Source organism: Acaromyces ingoldii (assembly GCF_003144295.1).
Source record: "Acaromyces ingoldii strain MCA 4198 unplaced genomic scaffold FA10scaffold_6, whole genome shotgun sequence".
NCBI lineage: Eukaryota > Fungi > Basidiomycota > Exobasidiomycetes > Exobasidiales > Cryptobasidiaceae > Acaromyces > Acaromyces ingoldii.
In genome coordinates this window covers 740,207-752,501 of record NW_020290252.1, presented here as the reverse complement: position 1 = coordinate 752,501, position 12,295 = coordinate 740,207, and the positions used below count along the sequence as shown (strand labels likewise).

The 12,295-nt window shown below is 53.8% G+C and overlaps 4 protein-coding genes across 4 annotated transcripts; 2 read left to right on the top strand and 2 right to left on the bottom strand.

Moving 5' to 3' along the window:
- Positions 1–334: 334 nt before the first annotated feature.
- Positions 335–1,526, bottom strand: FA10DRAFT_181215 (hypothetical protein). Its single transcript, XM_025518297.1, has 3 exons — positions 1,105–1,526; positions 819–1,045; positions 335–765 (listed from the first exon to the last, which is right to left on the bottom strand). Exons 1-3 carry the CDS (start codon positions 1,250–1,252, stop codon positions 505–507), a joined length of 636 nt encoding a protein of 211 aa, XP_025375160.1. The 5' UTR covers positions 1,253–1,526; the 3' UTR covers positions 335–504.
- An 878-nt stretch (positions 1,527–2,404) lies between these two features.
- Positions 2,405–4,189, bottom strand: FA10DRAFT_288654 (hypothetical protein; the record flags this gene model as incomplete). The annotated part of the gene is made up of 3 exons (XM_025524218.1): positions 2,405–3,239; positions 3,307–3,618; positions 3,675–4,189. 3 exons carry the CDS (start codon positions 4,187–4,189, stop codon positions 2,405–2,407), a joined length of 1,662 nt encoding a protein of 553 aa, XP_025375159.1.
- A 382-nt stretch (positions 4,190–4,571) lies between these two features.
- On the top strand, positions 4,572–6,007 carry FA10DRAFT_281462 (hypothetical protein). Its single transcript, XM_025523694.1, has 4 exons — positions 4,572–5,069; positions 5,137–5,261; positions 5,328–5,642; positions 5,725–6,007. Exons 1-4 carry the CDS (start codon positions 4,749–4,751, stop codon positions 5,879–5,881), a joined length of 918 nt encoding a protein of 305 aa, XP_025375158.1. The 5' UTR covers positions 4,572–4,748; the 3' UTR covers positions 5,882–6,007.
- A 199-nt stretch (positions 6,008–6,206) lies between these two features.
- FA10DRAFT_269220 (hypothetical protein) lies at positions 6,207–7,311 on the top strand. Its single transcript, XM_025522668.1, has 2 exons — positions 6,207–7,089; positions 7,174–7,311. Exon 1 carries the CDS (start codon positions 6,465–6,467, stop codon positions 7,026–7,028), a length of 564 nt encoding a protein of 187 aa, XP_025375157.1. The 5' UTR covers positions 6,207–6,464; the 3' UTR covers positions 7,029–7,089; positions 7,174–7,311.
- Positions 7,312–12,295: the final 4,984 nt, after the last annotated feature.

Genomic DNA, 12,295 nt, shown 5'->3' with positions numbered 1-12,295 from the left:
CATTTATCCCCCATTCGAGGCTATAATTGCACAAAAATCACTCCAAAAGTCCGCTAAAGATGCTGACGAATGACCTCGTTAAGCTGCTAGCTGTCTCCGTCTCTCGCTATGAAGGTTTGTGGTTTCCTGAGGAGCTTGGTGCTAGGCTTTTTGAGGTGACCTGTATTTGCGACGGGGGGGCGTTCAGCTCGAAAAAGCAGTTTGGGAATTCTTTTGCGCTGACTTCGCTTTCCGAGGGCATGTGCAGAACGATTGCTCCTGCACATAATCGAAGTCTGTATCTCGAACTTCCTTCTTTGATGGCTGTCCTTGAACGTTCCTTTGAACTCAAATACGAGAATTTCAACATGACATAGGAAAAGATCAGGTCTGGAGACAAGAGGGTCTAGCTCGGGATCGTGATGAAGTAGAATGAGGTGAGTAAATTTTCCGAGAGCTCTGCGACCCTTTGTTTGAAGAGCTAAGAATATGTAAATCGACCGCGCGCACAATGCGGTTGCGAGCCTAAAGCAGTATTGTTCCCGCAGCAACGAGAGCAAAAGACACGCCGAGACCGTGAGCAGCGCTCCTAGTGAAGGCACCGTTGACCACGTTGGCCCCGCTGATCCCGTCGGTAGACTCTGCAGCCGAGAGGCTCGTTGTGTTCGTGAGAGCACGTGTGCAATTGTAGCCATTTTGCGATCCGGGCGTGAAAGTCTTCCAGACGGGCTCGGGCATCTGATCGGCAGTGCCATTGGGAATGAACTCCGGTCGGTTGATGTAAAGCTGCGAAAGTGTTGAGCAGGAGCTTTGCCAAAAAACACAAGCGCTGCACTTACCACGGCCGTGAACTCTCCGGGCACAATGGTACCCTGGGTGTTATTTTCGGTGCTGAGCACCCACGGGTTTTTCAGAAGCTCGCCGGTCTGCATGTCGTTGTACATGTTGAAAGCGATGAAAGTAAAGTTGGAAGAAGGATCACTGGCCACGGATGGTCTGTAGCCTGTGTTCTGAGAGGCCAAATAAGAGCGATCGAGGAAGACCTTGGAGCCATCAAGAAAAGTGCCTTTTTTAAAACTAGGTCAGGAGTTCAGTTTTTGTCAGTTTTTCGCCATCATCGCTTACCTTGAGGTCCATGGCGAGCTTGTCCAACGAGGAAACGGTAGGTGGTATTATGAAGGATGTCGACATCTGCGTTGACGGTGACAACAAAGTTATAATGACTACGATCGCACTCGGTTTCAGCAGAATCGAGTGCTATATGAGAATGCATGACGATCGGTTATGTCGCATTGGCCAGTGGAATGTCATCCAGCCTCTTGACAAGGCTGCTGATCGACGATGACAGGGGCTGAGCGTTGGCGCTAGCCAGCAGAGTCAAGAGAGTGCTGACCCAAAAGAAGCCCTGGAGCATCATTCTGAAGGGTTTCGCTGTGATTGAGGAATTGGTCTGAAGATGGTCTGACGGAGGGAGATGCGAGCTCTTGGTCCTGTCTTTATATTTTTCGATAAATGGTTTCGACGAAGCATTCTTTGTCCGACCTCGCGGTTGTTCGACCATGCGGTCGCCCACTCATGTCCTATTTATATTTTATAGCGCCCGTGCTCGTCAAAATTATTGGTTGTGCGCGGCTGTGCTGAAAAGTGTCGCTCATGATTCGATTCATAAGAAAATAAAAATAAGAAGAAGGGGGGGCCGCCTAACGTCTCACCGGGCTAGCACTATGCAAGCACGGCGTAAATATGCTTCGATTGTCTTTCTATTCTTTCATTTCTCTTTTCTTCTTCGCAATTGCGCCTCTGGGGCAATATTGCGAAGCCGACTGGCTCATCGAGTCCGCTGTCTCTGCATCAATTTTCTCCACTGTCGTCGTATTACTTCTCATTAATTAACGAATGGCGCAAAATTGCACATACTCCCGGTGGCAGTGGAATCCACGTTGCCTCCGCTGTCCTCGTTTCGTTTCGACCACCCGGTCTGCACTGCAGAGCATATCTCAGCTGCTAGATTCGCAGGGCACCTCTGAAGGCTCCCCTCAACCATCTGCTGTGAAAACAAGGCAGAACTCATGCCGCCCAGATGCGGTGCAAATCGAAAGTGGGAGCATTTGGACCTAAGTATGGAGTGAAAGATGCAGGACACAATTACTCCTGGTTGACTTTAAGACAGCGTAAAGAGAATTCTGACACGACGAGGACAGCGTCAGGTGTGGGCAGCGACGTCGATGGAAGAAGAAAGATCTGAATGCTTCCAGGCTAGCCAAAAGGAGAAAGTGGGAAAATGGAACGTTTCTAAACCCAAAAACGTGAATGAAGAGCAGCTGCACTGAGAGAGAGCTTTTTGTCTACTTCTACATCAATCCTAACTCGCCGGACAAAGAATACACATGACAAAGAAACCATGTAGCCACCGCACCACCTCCAGCTAGACGTCGTGCGACACGGTCCACTGAGGGGGTGGTGTAAAGTAATGCGATGAGGATATGGTCCATTGGGGGGGAGGAGGGACAAGAGGTTGGAATGTGCTTTCGGTCTCGGCGCCCTGGTCCTGGCTTCCTCTGTGCTCCTGATCGGCTGCATCGTACGATCCAGTATCTGACGGACGCGATCGCTTCGAAGCGTGCGAGCGGACCGACAAGGTTGACGCATCGTGGCTCTGATCGCCGCTCTCGACCGGCAATAGCGTAGATGGTGGCGTAAGGGTTGGTGGGATGTGCGGTGCGTTCTTGACTGCGGTGCGTCTTGTATTCTGTGGCGCCGCCGTTGATGAAGCAGAAGGAGTGTTTGAACGAGGGGAAGGCGAAGGGGACTGAGATGACAGAAGCGGAGAGACAGTTGCGTCGGCTCCAGAGAGCTCTTCCATCGCATCATTGTCATCTTGCGATAGGCATGAGTCAATGGTGCTGGTCCTGCTCATTGTACTGGCCGGCCGGCGTGGGCGTGGCGACTTTGACGAGCGCGAGCCTGCTGCAGAGCGGCCCGCTTGCGATGAGCTCGGTGGATATTGTGAGCTTGCCTTACGATGCTGCTGCTGCTGTTGCTGTTGCGTGTCATGGGCTCTGTAATTGAGCGGGAGAATGGGTGCGCCAGGCGCTTGACTCGCCGGTTCAAGTTCTGCGACAATCGTGGATGCATTGGAGAAGCTCCGTCCACGAACAGGAAGCTCGTATTTTTCGCTGTCCCGGCCTTCGATGCGCACAACTAGGAGTCGCAAGTTTACGACGACGCGCGGGCCGAGGACGAGGGGAGCAAATGCGTGGCTGCGCGTGGTTCGTTGCAGCTTAGCAGACGCTCTTGGAAACCGGTGAAAGAGGCGGGTCGACTCACAGAGGGTATATAAGGCCCATGTATGCGGTGTCGTCCGCATGGGTGATCAGCCAAACTGCCTCGACAATGTGAGCGAGAAACGAGAAGATAAAAAAAATTCCAGCATCTCGGTAGAGCAACTTGGTGATCCTCGACACTCTCGAAGGGTCCAGGTGATAGAGATGCAGGGTGATGCCGTGGTAGACTGTTATACAGAAGACGAACAGGTCGAGCGCGGCCATCCAGAGCGATGGCAGGGGGATCCAGCGCGAGATGTGTGCGAGGTGATGGCAGGTACCCAGGTACGGGTTGTTTGCGGGTGGAGCAGGCAACCTGGAGGACTGATCAGCAAGTGTACAAGCAAGTGTCACGACACTTAGTGTACCCACTGGTCCACGGTGATGGATGCGTTTGAAGCAAAGTACGAGACTGTAATGCCAAGCCAATTTAACCAGAGCAGGATTCGCAGGATCTTGCTCTTGTTCTGGATCGCCAGTGTCCGAGCGATGAATATCGCCTCGCAACAGCTCGAGGCAATGCCGACACCGACGAGAGCCATGCGCAGGCTGGCCTGGCAGCTCGATGGCTGTGTCTGATAAGCAAGGGTACTGACGATGGTGGGAACAGTGATGAGACGCGTGACGACAAGGCCGACAATGGCCACAGAGGGCAGTTTCCTCTTCTTTACTGCGATCCACATCTCCGGAATGTAGATCTCTGAAATTTCCCGCGGTAACGTGTTGCAAAAGTCGAACAGGGCCGGCACATAGAAGGCGAGGGTGACGTAGAAGGACAGCTGTTGGTGCCACATTTCCTCGCGCACAGACGCCGGCGTTTCCATGATAAGTGCCATGGCCGCTGTTAGTGGCGTCGTGGACGCCTGGCTCTGGCTCTGGCTCGACATGGCAGGAGATGGTGGAGCGAGTCAACCTTTGACGTACACAGGGAACTCATATCAGACGACTTTCGGGCTAGCAGAAACCTCCTCATTGCCGTGCTAAGTGAACACATGGTCTTTGCTTCTTTTCGCCGCTCAACGTGACAACAGGTCCTGAGCACCCGTTCGAGGGGCCCAGCACAGCTGAGACCAGAACAGTGGAGCCTCCGATTTGGTGCATAAGCGCGCTGCTTAATTTACAGATAGCTTCGATATGCACACCTAGTCAATTTTATTTTTCTCATCCGCTGCCCTTAGCCTCGAACGCGACGGCCTAATTTCTGCTGAGACAAGGAGTATTAAAGCACCGCTGAAGCAGGCCTGCGTTTGATTGATTTGCAAGGCTGGCGTGGCGTCTGTGATGAGCTCCTGAAGCATTTTGATTGAGCGAGCAGAGCTTACGCGTGCACAGAGATCGACGGTTTAGGAGGAATCGAGATCTACCTCACTTGGACTGTGGTGCCGCTTCTCTTAGCCGCCACCAACAACAACAACTCAGCAGACATAGCCAAGAGGGCAGACAACCATGGCCGACGATGGTGGTGTCAAACTGCTCTGGGAGGAGCAGGTGGCCCTCTACACGCTCATCTCGACGTGTTCGTGTGTCGTCTTGGAGCTCGTGGCCCATCTCTTCAAGGACTTTGCCATTCTCGCCCGTCTGAGAGCGAGACCAGTCTCCTCTGTGCACATGGCTGCGGTGCTGCTTGCCTTGCAGCGGCTCTTCGCTCTCTTCTTCTTTGTCGCGGCCTTCAGCCTCAGCACACATCCAGCCAGCTGCGTCTTGTCTTTCAGAGCCACCATGGTGGCCACTGCTCTCGTTTCGGCCTCTTCACTGCTGTCCTGTGTGGTACGTTGACTTGCGTGCGCCCATCGTTCCGGGATGCAGGAGGCCCAGTGCTGATATGTATTCGTAGGTCAAGACAGCAAGCGCCCTGGAGTCGTCGTTCGTCGGCCTTGTCTGCATCGCTGTGGCAGCCACAGTATCGGTAGCCTCGTCTCTCATCTGGTGTGCCGTACTTGGCTCGGTCAGGGTCACTCAGTGGGTGTGCTTGCTAGGAAGCACCTTTGGCAGGAGACAGAGTAGCTGACTAGATGCAACCTGCAGACTGGCCGAGACGCCTCCGCCCTCGTCGTTCTACGTCGGCAGCTGCCAACTCGACACGAGCGGCGCCGCGTGGGTCTCTGCGCAGCTCGCAGCAAGCATCGCACTGCTCGTGGTCCTCGTCTGGCTCGAGACAATCTCCTTTCTCACATGGCTCGAGGGCCTGCAGCACCCCTCGCTCGTTCCTTCGGACGTGATTCTGCGTTACCTCACCCACGTCTCGCACCTCGCCACCTTTATGGCCTTTGACATCTTCTCGCTCGTCTGGCTGCTCACGCACCAGCGCTCTGGATCGATGTTCATGACGGCCGTCTACATGTGAGTCCCGCCTCTGTCCCCTCGCCCCTGCCTGTTTTCCCCCTCCCTAGGTCGGCGCTTGCTAATGAGAAGACAAAACTAGACACGTATTTGCCTGCCTCGTCTATGGGCCCCGGCAATTGGAGAGGTTTCATGACGCCACCAACGAGGAAAGAGCACACGCTGCAGAGGTCTTTGAACGCGATCGTGAGAGTTGGTCCATCAAGACACACCGACCGGCAACAGTTGCTCCGCTGTAGTAAGGGGAAACAGAATATTGTGGCATGGCACAAAACAAAGGGACGATGAGAGAGAGAGAATTGTAAAAATAAAGATACAATACCCCTTGGAGTTCATTGAGACAAGAGTAAATTGCCCTACAGCAGTAGCGTTGTTTCTAGCGCGCTTGCCTCTTGAGGCTTTGGCCGTCGGGAAGCCAATTAGCTAGCGCTGCCCTCCGCAGAAATGGCTCATCGCATCATTTGATTTGTTCCGAGTGCAGCTCAACTGCTCAAAAGCCTGGCAAGAGTTTCTTTCAGTCTTTGCGAGAGAGAGAGTAAGTGAGAGGGGCACTAAGCTTGCTCCTGCTGATTACGAGAACCACTCGACAGGCTTGCCAGCGCGGAGGGCCAGACCTGGGCGCGCAGGCGACATCACAACCACCGCCGGGTACGCAAATCTGACTGTGGTACAGTACATGAGCGTGCTGATCAGCGTCTCAAAGACTGACCGGCCCGTCTGGGCGGTGCGCTGCGCGATGCACCGCCAGTCCTGCGCGCTTCAAGCGAGCGCGCGATGAGACGGAGATAGCTTTCGAAATCTGAGACACGCGTACATGCCGCCATGACGCAGGCACTGGAACCATATCTCTGGTACGCGCTGCAGACCCACGTGCGCACGCATCGCACCCCGCCTCCCCTCCCCTTCCTTCTACATGGATCGATTCGCGCTCACCTCTACGCCAGCCCTGCACGCATAGGATACCGGCAACGGTGGGCCGGCCCACCCAGGCGCCGTCCCTCTTCTTCCCCACGCCGCAGCGCCGAGTCGCATCTGCAAGCCGTGCCCAGGGAGAAAATGGGTCTTGGCAGCAGAAAGACGCGCGGTGCACTGCAGATTCGCCCTCTCAAACAGACGCATTCCCCCCACCCGCTTCATTACTCCAGTGGCTCCTACTCTGACAGCTCTTACCTCTACTCGTACTTGTGTGGAGGAGTAGACCGCCAGCAGGAGCTTCCGCAGATGGCTGGAGACGGCTGGGCCCCCGCCCAGTCTCGAGATGGCAGGCACGCACAGGCAATTTTGAGAGAGGACTATGAATTCTTGCATTACACCATCACACTATATACAGATCCCTGGAAGCGCCTCTACCCTCATCTCAGTCGACAAGTCGACAAGTGGCCCTGATTGACGGCTCTTTGTGCTCGCTGGCTCGTGCCTGCTGGCCAGAGCTCTCGCATCTTTTCAGGTACGTGGTCAAGACCATCCGCCGTGCTTTTTGCTTTTGCCCTTCCTCTTATCCTTCGTGGTCTTCGACCTCACCGGTATCCAGCTTTCTGTTTCTCCTCCATGAGATGACAGCGACGGCCATTCTGAATCTTCCATGCTGTGGGACGTATGTTCTTCGTATGCTGCTGTGGGTGCTGCGGTGGGTCTACCCTCGACAACAGAGCGAAATGATCTCGCCGGTGACACCAAGTCACCGTAGCTCCCCAAGAAGTCTTTGCTCGCATCGCTACCTTGTTCCTTGCTCAACTCCGAACTTGTATTACGAAAACTTTCCAGTGCCTGCCTTATCATCTCTTCTGTGTTGTATCCCTTGCCGTCCGTTCGCTGTAAGAGAGGGTCCCCGGCTTGCTCGTTGGCGCGGCTCCCCTTGTGTTTTCTGTCCATGACCTTGGCCTTTCCCTCTTTTGTTGACGAGCTCGAGCCTGACTTCGTCCCTTTGGCTTTCTCTCTTTCTTCGATTTTTATCATATGATCCCCCTTAGCTCTCGCGATCTTCTCGGCCTCCGCTTGTTTGGTCTCTATCTCCTTCTCCTGCCGTTCTCTCTCTACGCTGCTTTCGATATGGTCTTGGTAGACCCCCGCAAGGAAGGGACCAACGATGTTGGCATCGCTCCTCGCGTAATATTCACGCAGGAAACTGTAGAGCCGCTCGACTTCGGCTTTGTTTTTTTCCTTTTCTTCTTCGGTTCCGGATTCAAGTGCTTGGAGACGGGCGCGACAGTATTCGACAGTCTTTCTTGCTACATGAACAGAATCCCTCATCTCTTTGTCAACTGCGGCTTTGCTCGTTCGTTCCTTTTCTCTTTGCGCCACGATCTCCTTAAGCTTTCTCCTTTTCTCTTCTCCTGATCGTTTCAGCAGCGATTCCCCACTGGGCTCGTCGGCGAGGCTCCTCTTGTGCTTTCTGCCCTCGACCTTGTCCTTCCCCTTTCTCGTTGGCAGAGTCGAGTCCGACTTCATCATTTTGGCTTTCTCTTGCTCTTCCTTTCTTATCAGTGGTTTGCCCACAGCTCTCGCAATCTTATCGGCTTTTTTCTCTTTCTGTACCCTCTCTGCACCCTCCTTGATGTAGAGTCTGAGGTCTTCTGCCTTGGGGTGGTGTTTGACCTCATTCTGAAACTTTTTCAAGGTCCCTTTGAGTCGCTCGATTTTGCGTTTATTTTTACCTCGATGGTTGTTCGATTTAAGGACTTGGATCCTGGTGCGGGTATTTGCGAAGGTCTTTGCTATGGAATAACCACTTTGCGTCATACTTCGGACAGCTTTCTCCTCGATGAATTGGGGGTCTTGTCTTTGCGCCACCTTCTTCTCCATCCGTCTTGCCATTGCTTCCGTCGACCTCCACCTTCCTGCTCGTTTCAGCAGCAATTCCCCACTGGGTTCGTCGGCGAGGCTCCTCTTGTGCTTTCCGCTCTTAATCTTGGCCTTTCCCTTTTTCATTGACGAGCTCGAGCCCACTTCCTCCTCTTGATCTTCTCTTTTTTTTTCTCTTTCCCGCAGCAGCTCCAGAACACGTTTGAACTCATCATTCTCTGTTGTCGCATCGAAGTCTGCTTTTGTAAAAACCTTTGTCTTGCTGGCCTCTACAGCTTCCAAATTATTTGCTCTTTCGACCTCGAGGCCTCGGAGAAGCCCTTTCAGTTCTTCAATGATTCCTGGATTCTTGCACGAATCGTACTCTTTCAATAGCAGCCAGCCTCTGTTATGCCAACTGAAATTGGTTCCCGGAATTGAATCAATTCTTTTGAGATAGGCTCGAACAGCCGCGATGAAGACTGCGTCCAAGTCAATTTCCTCATCGTCGGGCTCGTTCGTTTCTTCCTTTACTTTTCGCGCCCTTCCCTGCTTCGACTTTCCCTTTGAGTCTGTCTTCTTGCCGCGTCCGCGTTTCAGCAGCAATTCTCCATTCGGTTCGTCGGCGAAGCTCCTCTTGTGCATTCCAATCTTGATCTTGACTTTTCCGTTACTCGTTGACGAGCTCGAGCCCACTTCCTCCTCTTCATCTTTTTGTTCGTTCTCTCTTGCCCATAGTGGCTTCAGAACACGTTCTAACGCGATAGTCTCTGCTGTCGCATCGAAGTCTGCAGCTGTAAAAAACTCTTTCTCGTTGGCCAGTCCAAATTTCGAAATCTTTGCTGTTCCGTTCTCGAGGCCTCGGAGAAGCGTTTTCAGTTCTCGAAGGACATCTCTCCCCTTGTGCAATTCGTACTCTTTCAGAAGATCCCGGCCTTTGTTTAGTTGACTAAGACTGGTTCCCGGGATTGCATCAATTCTTTTGAGAAAGACTTGAGCAGCCGCGATGAAGGCACCGTCCAGATTAGTTTCCTGAGCTGGTTCTTGATCTGCGGTCTCGCTCGTTTCTTCCCTTGCAATTCGCGCCCTCGTCGGCTTCGACTTTCCCTTTGAGTCTGCATTCTGGCCGCCTGCGCGTTTCAGTAGCAATTTTTCCTTCGGCTCGTCGGCGAGGGTCCTCTTGCTTTTCTGACCCGTGGACCTTCCCTTGGGCCTCTTCTTATCTTTGCTCTTCTTCCCGCCCCTCCTGCCCCTCGACGGTTTCAAAGTAGAGGTCGAGCTGCCCACATAGTCATCGAATGACGGCGACGGACCTTCTTGAACTGCAGTATTACGTATCGCACGGTCCTTGTTTGCTGCTGCGCCTTTCGCAGATTCCTCGGCCATTAATCCCTTAACCTCCGTTTGCAAACTTCCGAGAAGCTTCTGGGTTTCCTCGATCATTTCCGGGCCAGATTCCTCCATGAGGGACGGTCCATCCTTTTTCAGAGGCTCTTGCAAGGTGCCGATATCGATAACGAGCTTCTTGAACTTCTCGTCGTCTTCATGGTCTGGTCGCTTGAGCAAAGGCTCCTCTTTTTGCTCGTCGGCGAGGCTCCCTACCCTTTTCGGTCCCCTGGACTTTGCTTTCGACCTCATGTTCTTTTTCCGGCCCCTCGAGGGTGCTAGAGTAGAGACCGATCTGCTTGCTTTCTCATCGAAAGAAGACGTCGGACCCGCTGCAATCTCTTTGCTGCGCGCTGCACGATCTTTGTTTGCTGCTGCGGTTTTTTCCACTTCAACGATGATCAAACTTTCCAGGGCCGTGTGCATCTCAGCGAGGAGGTTGTTGATTCTTTCCACTCTTTCTCGTTTCATCAGACTCTTCTCTACGATTTCATCCATAACTTCTTTAAGTTGGGTGAAAGTTCGGACTGTCTTCCTTAGATCTTCATCGATGTTTGAGTTTGATCGCTCGACCAGCATTTCCTCGCTTTGCTCGTCGGCGAGGCTCCTCTTGCTTTTCTGTCCCGTAGACCTTTCGTTGGACCCTTTCCTTTTCCCCTGGTTCGCTTTGCTCCACGAGCGCGTGCGCGGCCCCGAGCTCGATGTCGGCTTCTCGTCATCATCTTTCTCTGACTCCGTCGAGCTCTTCTGTTCCGTTTCCGGCTCCGCGCCCACCGGAGATTTGACTTTTCGCCTTGCTCTTTTGGTCTGGCCCCGCAGACGCTTCTCCTCCTTTGCCAAGGTGCCTGTCTCCGACTGGTTTCCCTGTTCGTCAAGCGCGGTGGCATCAGCTATGGACTCGGCCTCGTTGGCACTCCTTTGCATGGCTCGAGTCGCGGTGCCACGAGTCTTTTCAACTGTGTCCTCTGTAAATCGAACGCGGCTTTCCTTCTTTGAACTCGAGCCAGCTTGGGTCTCTGCGCGCTTCAGGTCTCCCCTTCTCGGCGGTATGACTGCCGGTGTGGATGCCGGAGTGTCGTCTTTGGAACTCCGACGCAACAACCCTTGCGACTCGTCCAAGACAAACCGTTTGCTCAATAGGATCTCTCCCGTCTCGCCATGCGGTTCGCCGCTTCTCATCCCGTCTGGGCGGTCCTGCAGCAATTCCGCAAGTGACTCATCGGTGAGGCTCCGCTTCCAATCTCCCCCCCTGGGCTTTCGCTTGCTCCTCTTCTTCTTGCTCTTGTTCTTTGCATTCGACCAGCTCGAACTCGAGCGCGACACCGTGCTCGACCCCGCTTCTTTGCCGTCATCTTCCTCTCCTTCCGTCGAGCTGTTCTGTTCCGCTTCTGTCTCCCCGCTCAGCGGAGAGCTGAACTTTCTCCCTGCTCTCTCGGGCTGGCCATGAGCCATCTCCTCTGACGAAGTGTCTGTCTCCGACTCTTCTCCCAGATCCTCGAGGGATAGGGCGTCGTATATGGATTCGACCTCGTGGGCACCCTCTTGCTTGGCTGTAGCCGTTGTCGGATGAGACGTCTCTTTAGTGCCTGGTGCGAACCTTACCTCTTTCCTTTTTGTACTAGAGTCAGCTCTGCCTCCTGAGTGCTTCAGGATTCCTTTCGGGGTTATGTCTGCAGGGGTGTCGTCTTCGGAACCTCGACGCTGCATTCCTTGCGATTCTTCCAAGACGGAATACCTGGTCAGTAATTCCTTCTCCGTCTCGTCACGCGGGCCGTTGATTCTCGTTGTCTCTGCGCGTTTCCGCAGCAATTGCGCATGTGGGGTGTCGGTAAGGCTCCGCCTCCGATTTCCCCCCCTAGACCCTCTCTTGGACTTTTTCTTCTTGCCTTTGCTCCTCTTCTTCGACGAGCTCGAGCGCGAGGCCGTGCTCGATGCCGGCTGTTCGCCATCGTCTTCCTCTCCTTCTGCCGAGCTCTTCTGGTCTGCTTCCGCTCCCGCTTGTTCCGGCGGCCCAAGCTGGCTTGCGTTTAATTGCTCTTCCCTTCTAAGGCGTTGCGCGGCAGTGTCGAGTCCGATTCTCGCTTGGTTCAATAGAGGCGCAGAGAGCTCGGCCACCTCGTCCTCGATTCTCCTCGCTTCGGCTGACTCGATTTTATCGGCCAACTCGCTCGAAAGTATGCCAAAACCCGGGTGGATAATATTTTTTAATTCCTCCATTACTTTTCCTGCCCTGTGCTGGACGACATTCCTACGCACCGCGAGCTCTTTTCGCAACAGTTCTTGCTCCTTCAGCTTTGAATTACTTTCAGAAGCACTTCCACTAGCCGTCCCCTTCCCTTTGCTCGCGCGCTTGACCAGTGGAGCTTTTGTTGACTCATCGGGCGCATCAGGCGGAGGTGATTTGCGCTCAGGCCTCCAGCCCGCCGGGAACTTGAGGTGCCCACTTGCTCTCGATATCATACCGACGGCCGCTTGCATCGACGAGG

Bases quoted from the DNA above. Each gene is read 5' to 3' on its own strand.
- FA10DRAFT_181215 (XM_025518297.1), bottom strand. From the start codon at position 1,252: ATGCATTCTCATATAGCACTCGATTCTGCTGAAACCGAGTGCGATCGT. The intron at 1,046-1,104 runs GTAAGCGATGAT...GTTTTAAAAAAG, and splicing joins AGCTCGCCATGGACCTCAAG to GCACTTTTCTTGATGGCTCC. The intron at 766-818 runs GTAAGTGCAGCG...ACACTTTCGCAG, and splicing joins CCGGAGAGTTCACGGCCGTG to CTTTACATCAACCGACCGGA.
- FA10DRAFT_269220 (XM_025522668.1), top strand. From the start codon at position 6,465: ATGACGCAGGCACTGGAACCATATCTCTGGTACGCGCTGCAGACCCAC.
- FA10DRAFT_281462 (XM_025523694.1), top strand. From the start codon at position 4,749: ATGGCCGACGATGGTGGTGTCAAACTGCTCTGGGAGGAGCAGGTGGCC. The intron at 5,070-5,136 runs GTACGTTGACTT...ATGTATTCGTAG, and splicing joins CTTCACTGCTGTCCTGTGTG to GTCAAGACAGCAAGCGCCCT. The intron at 5,262-5,327 runs GTGGGTGTGCTT...TGCAACCTGCAG, and splicing joins GGCTCGGTCAGGGTCACTCA to ACTGGCCGAGACGCCTCCGC.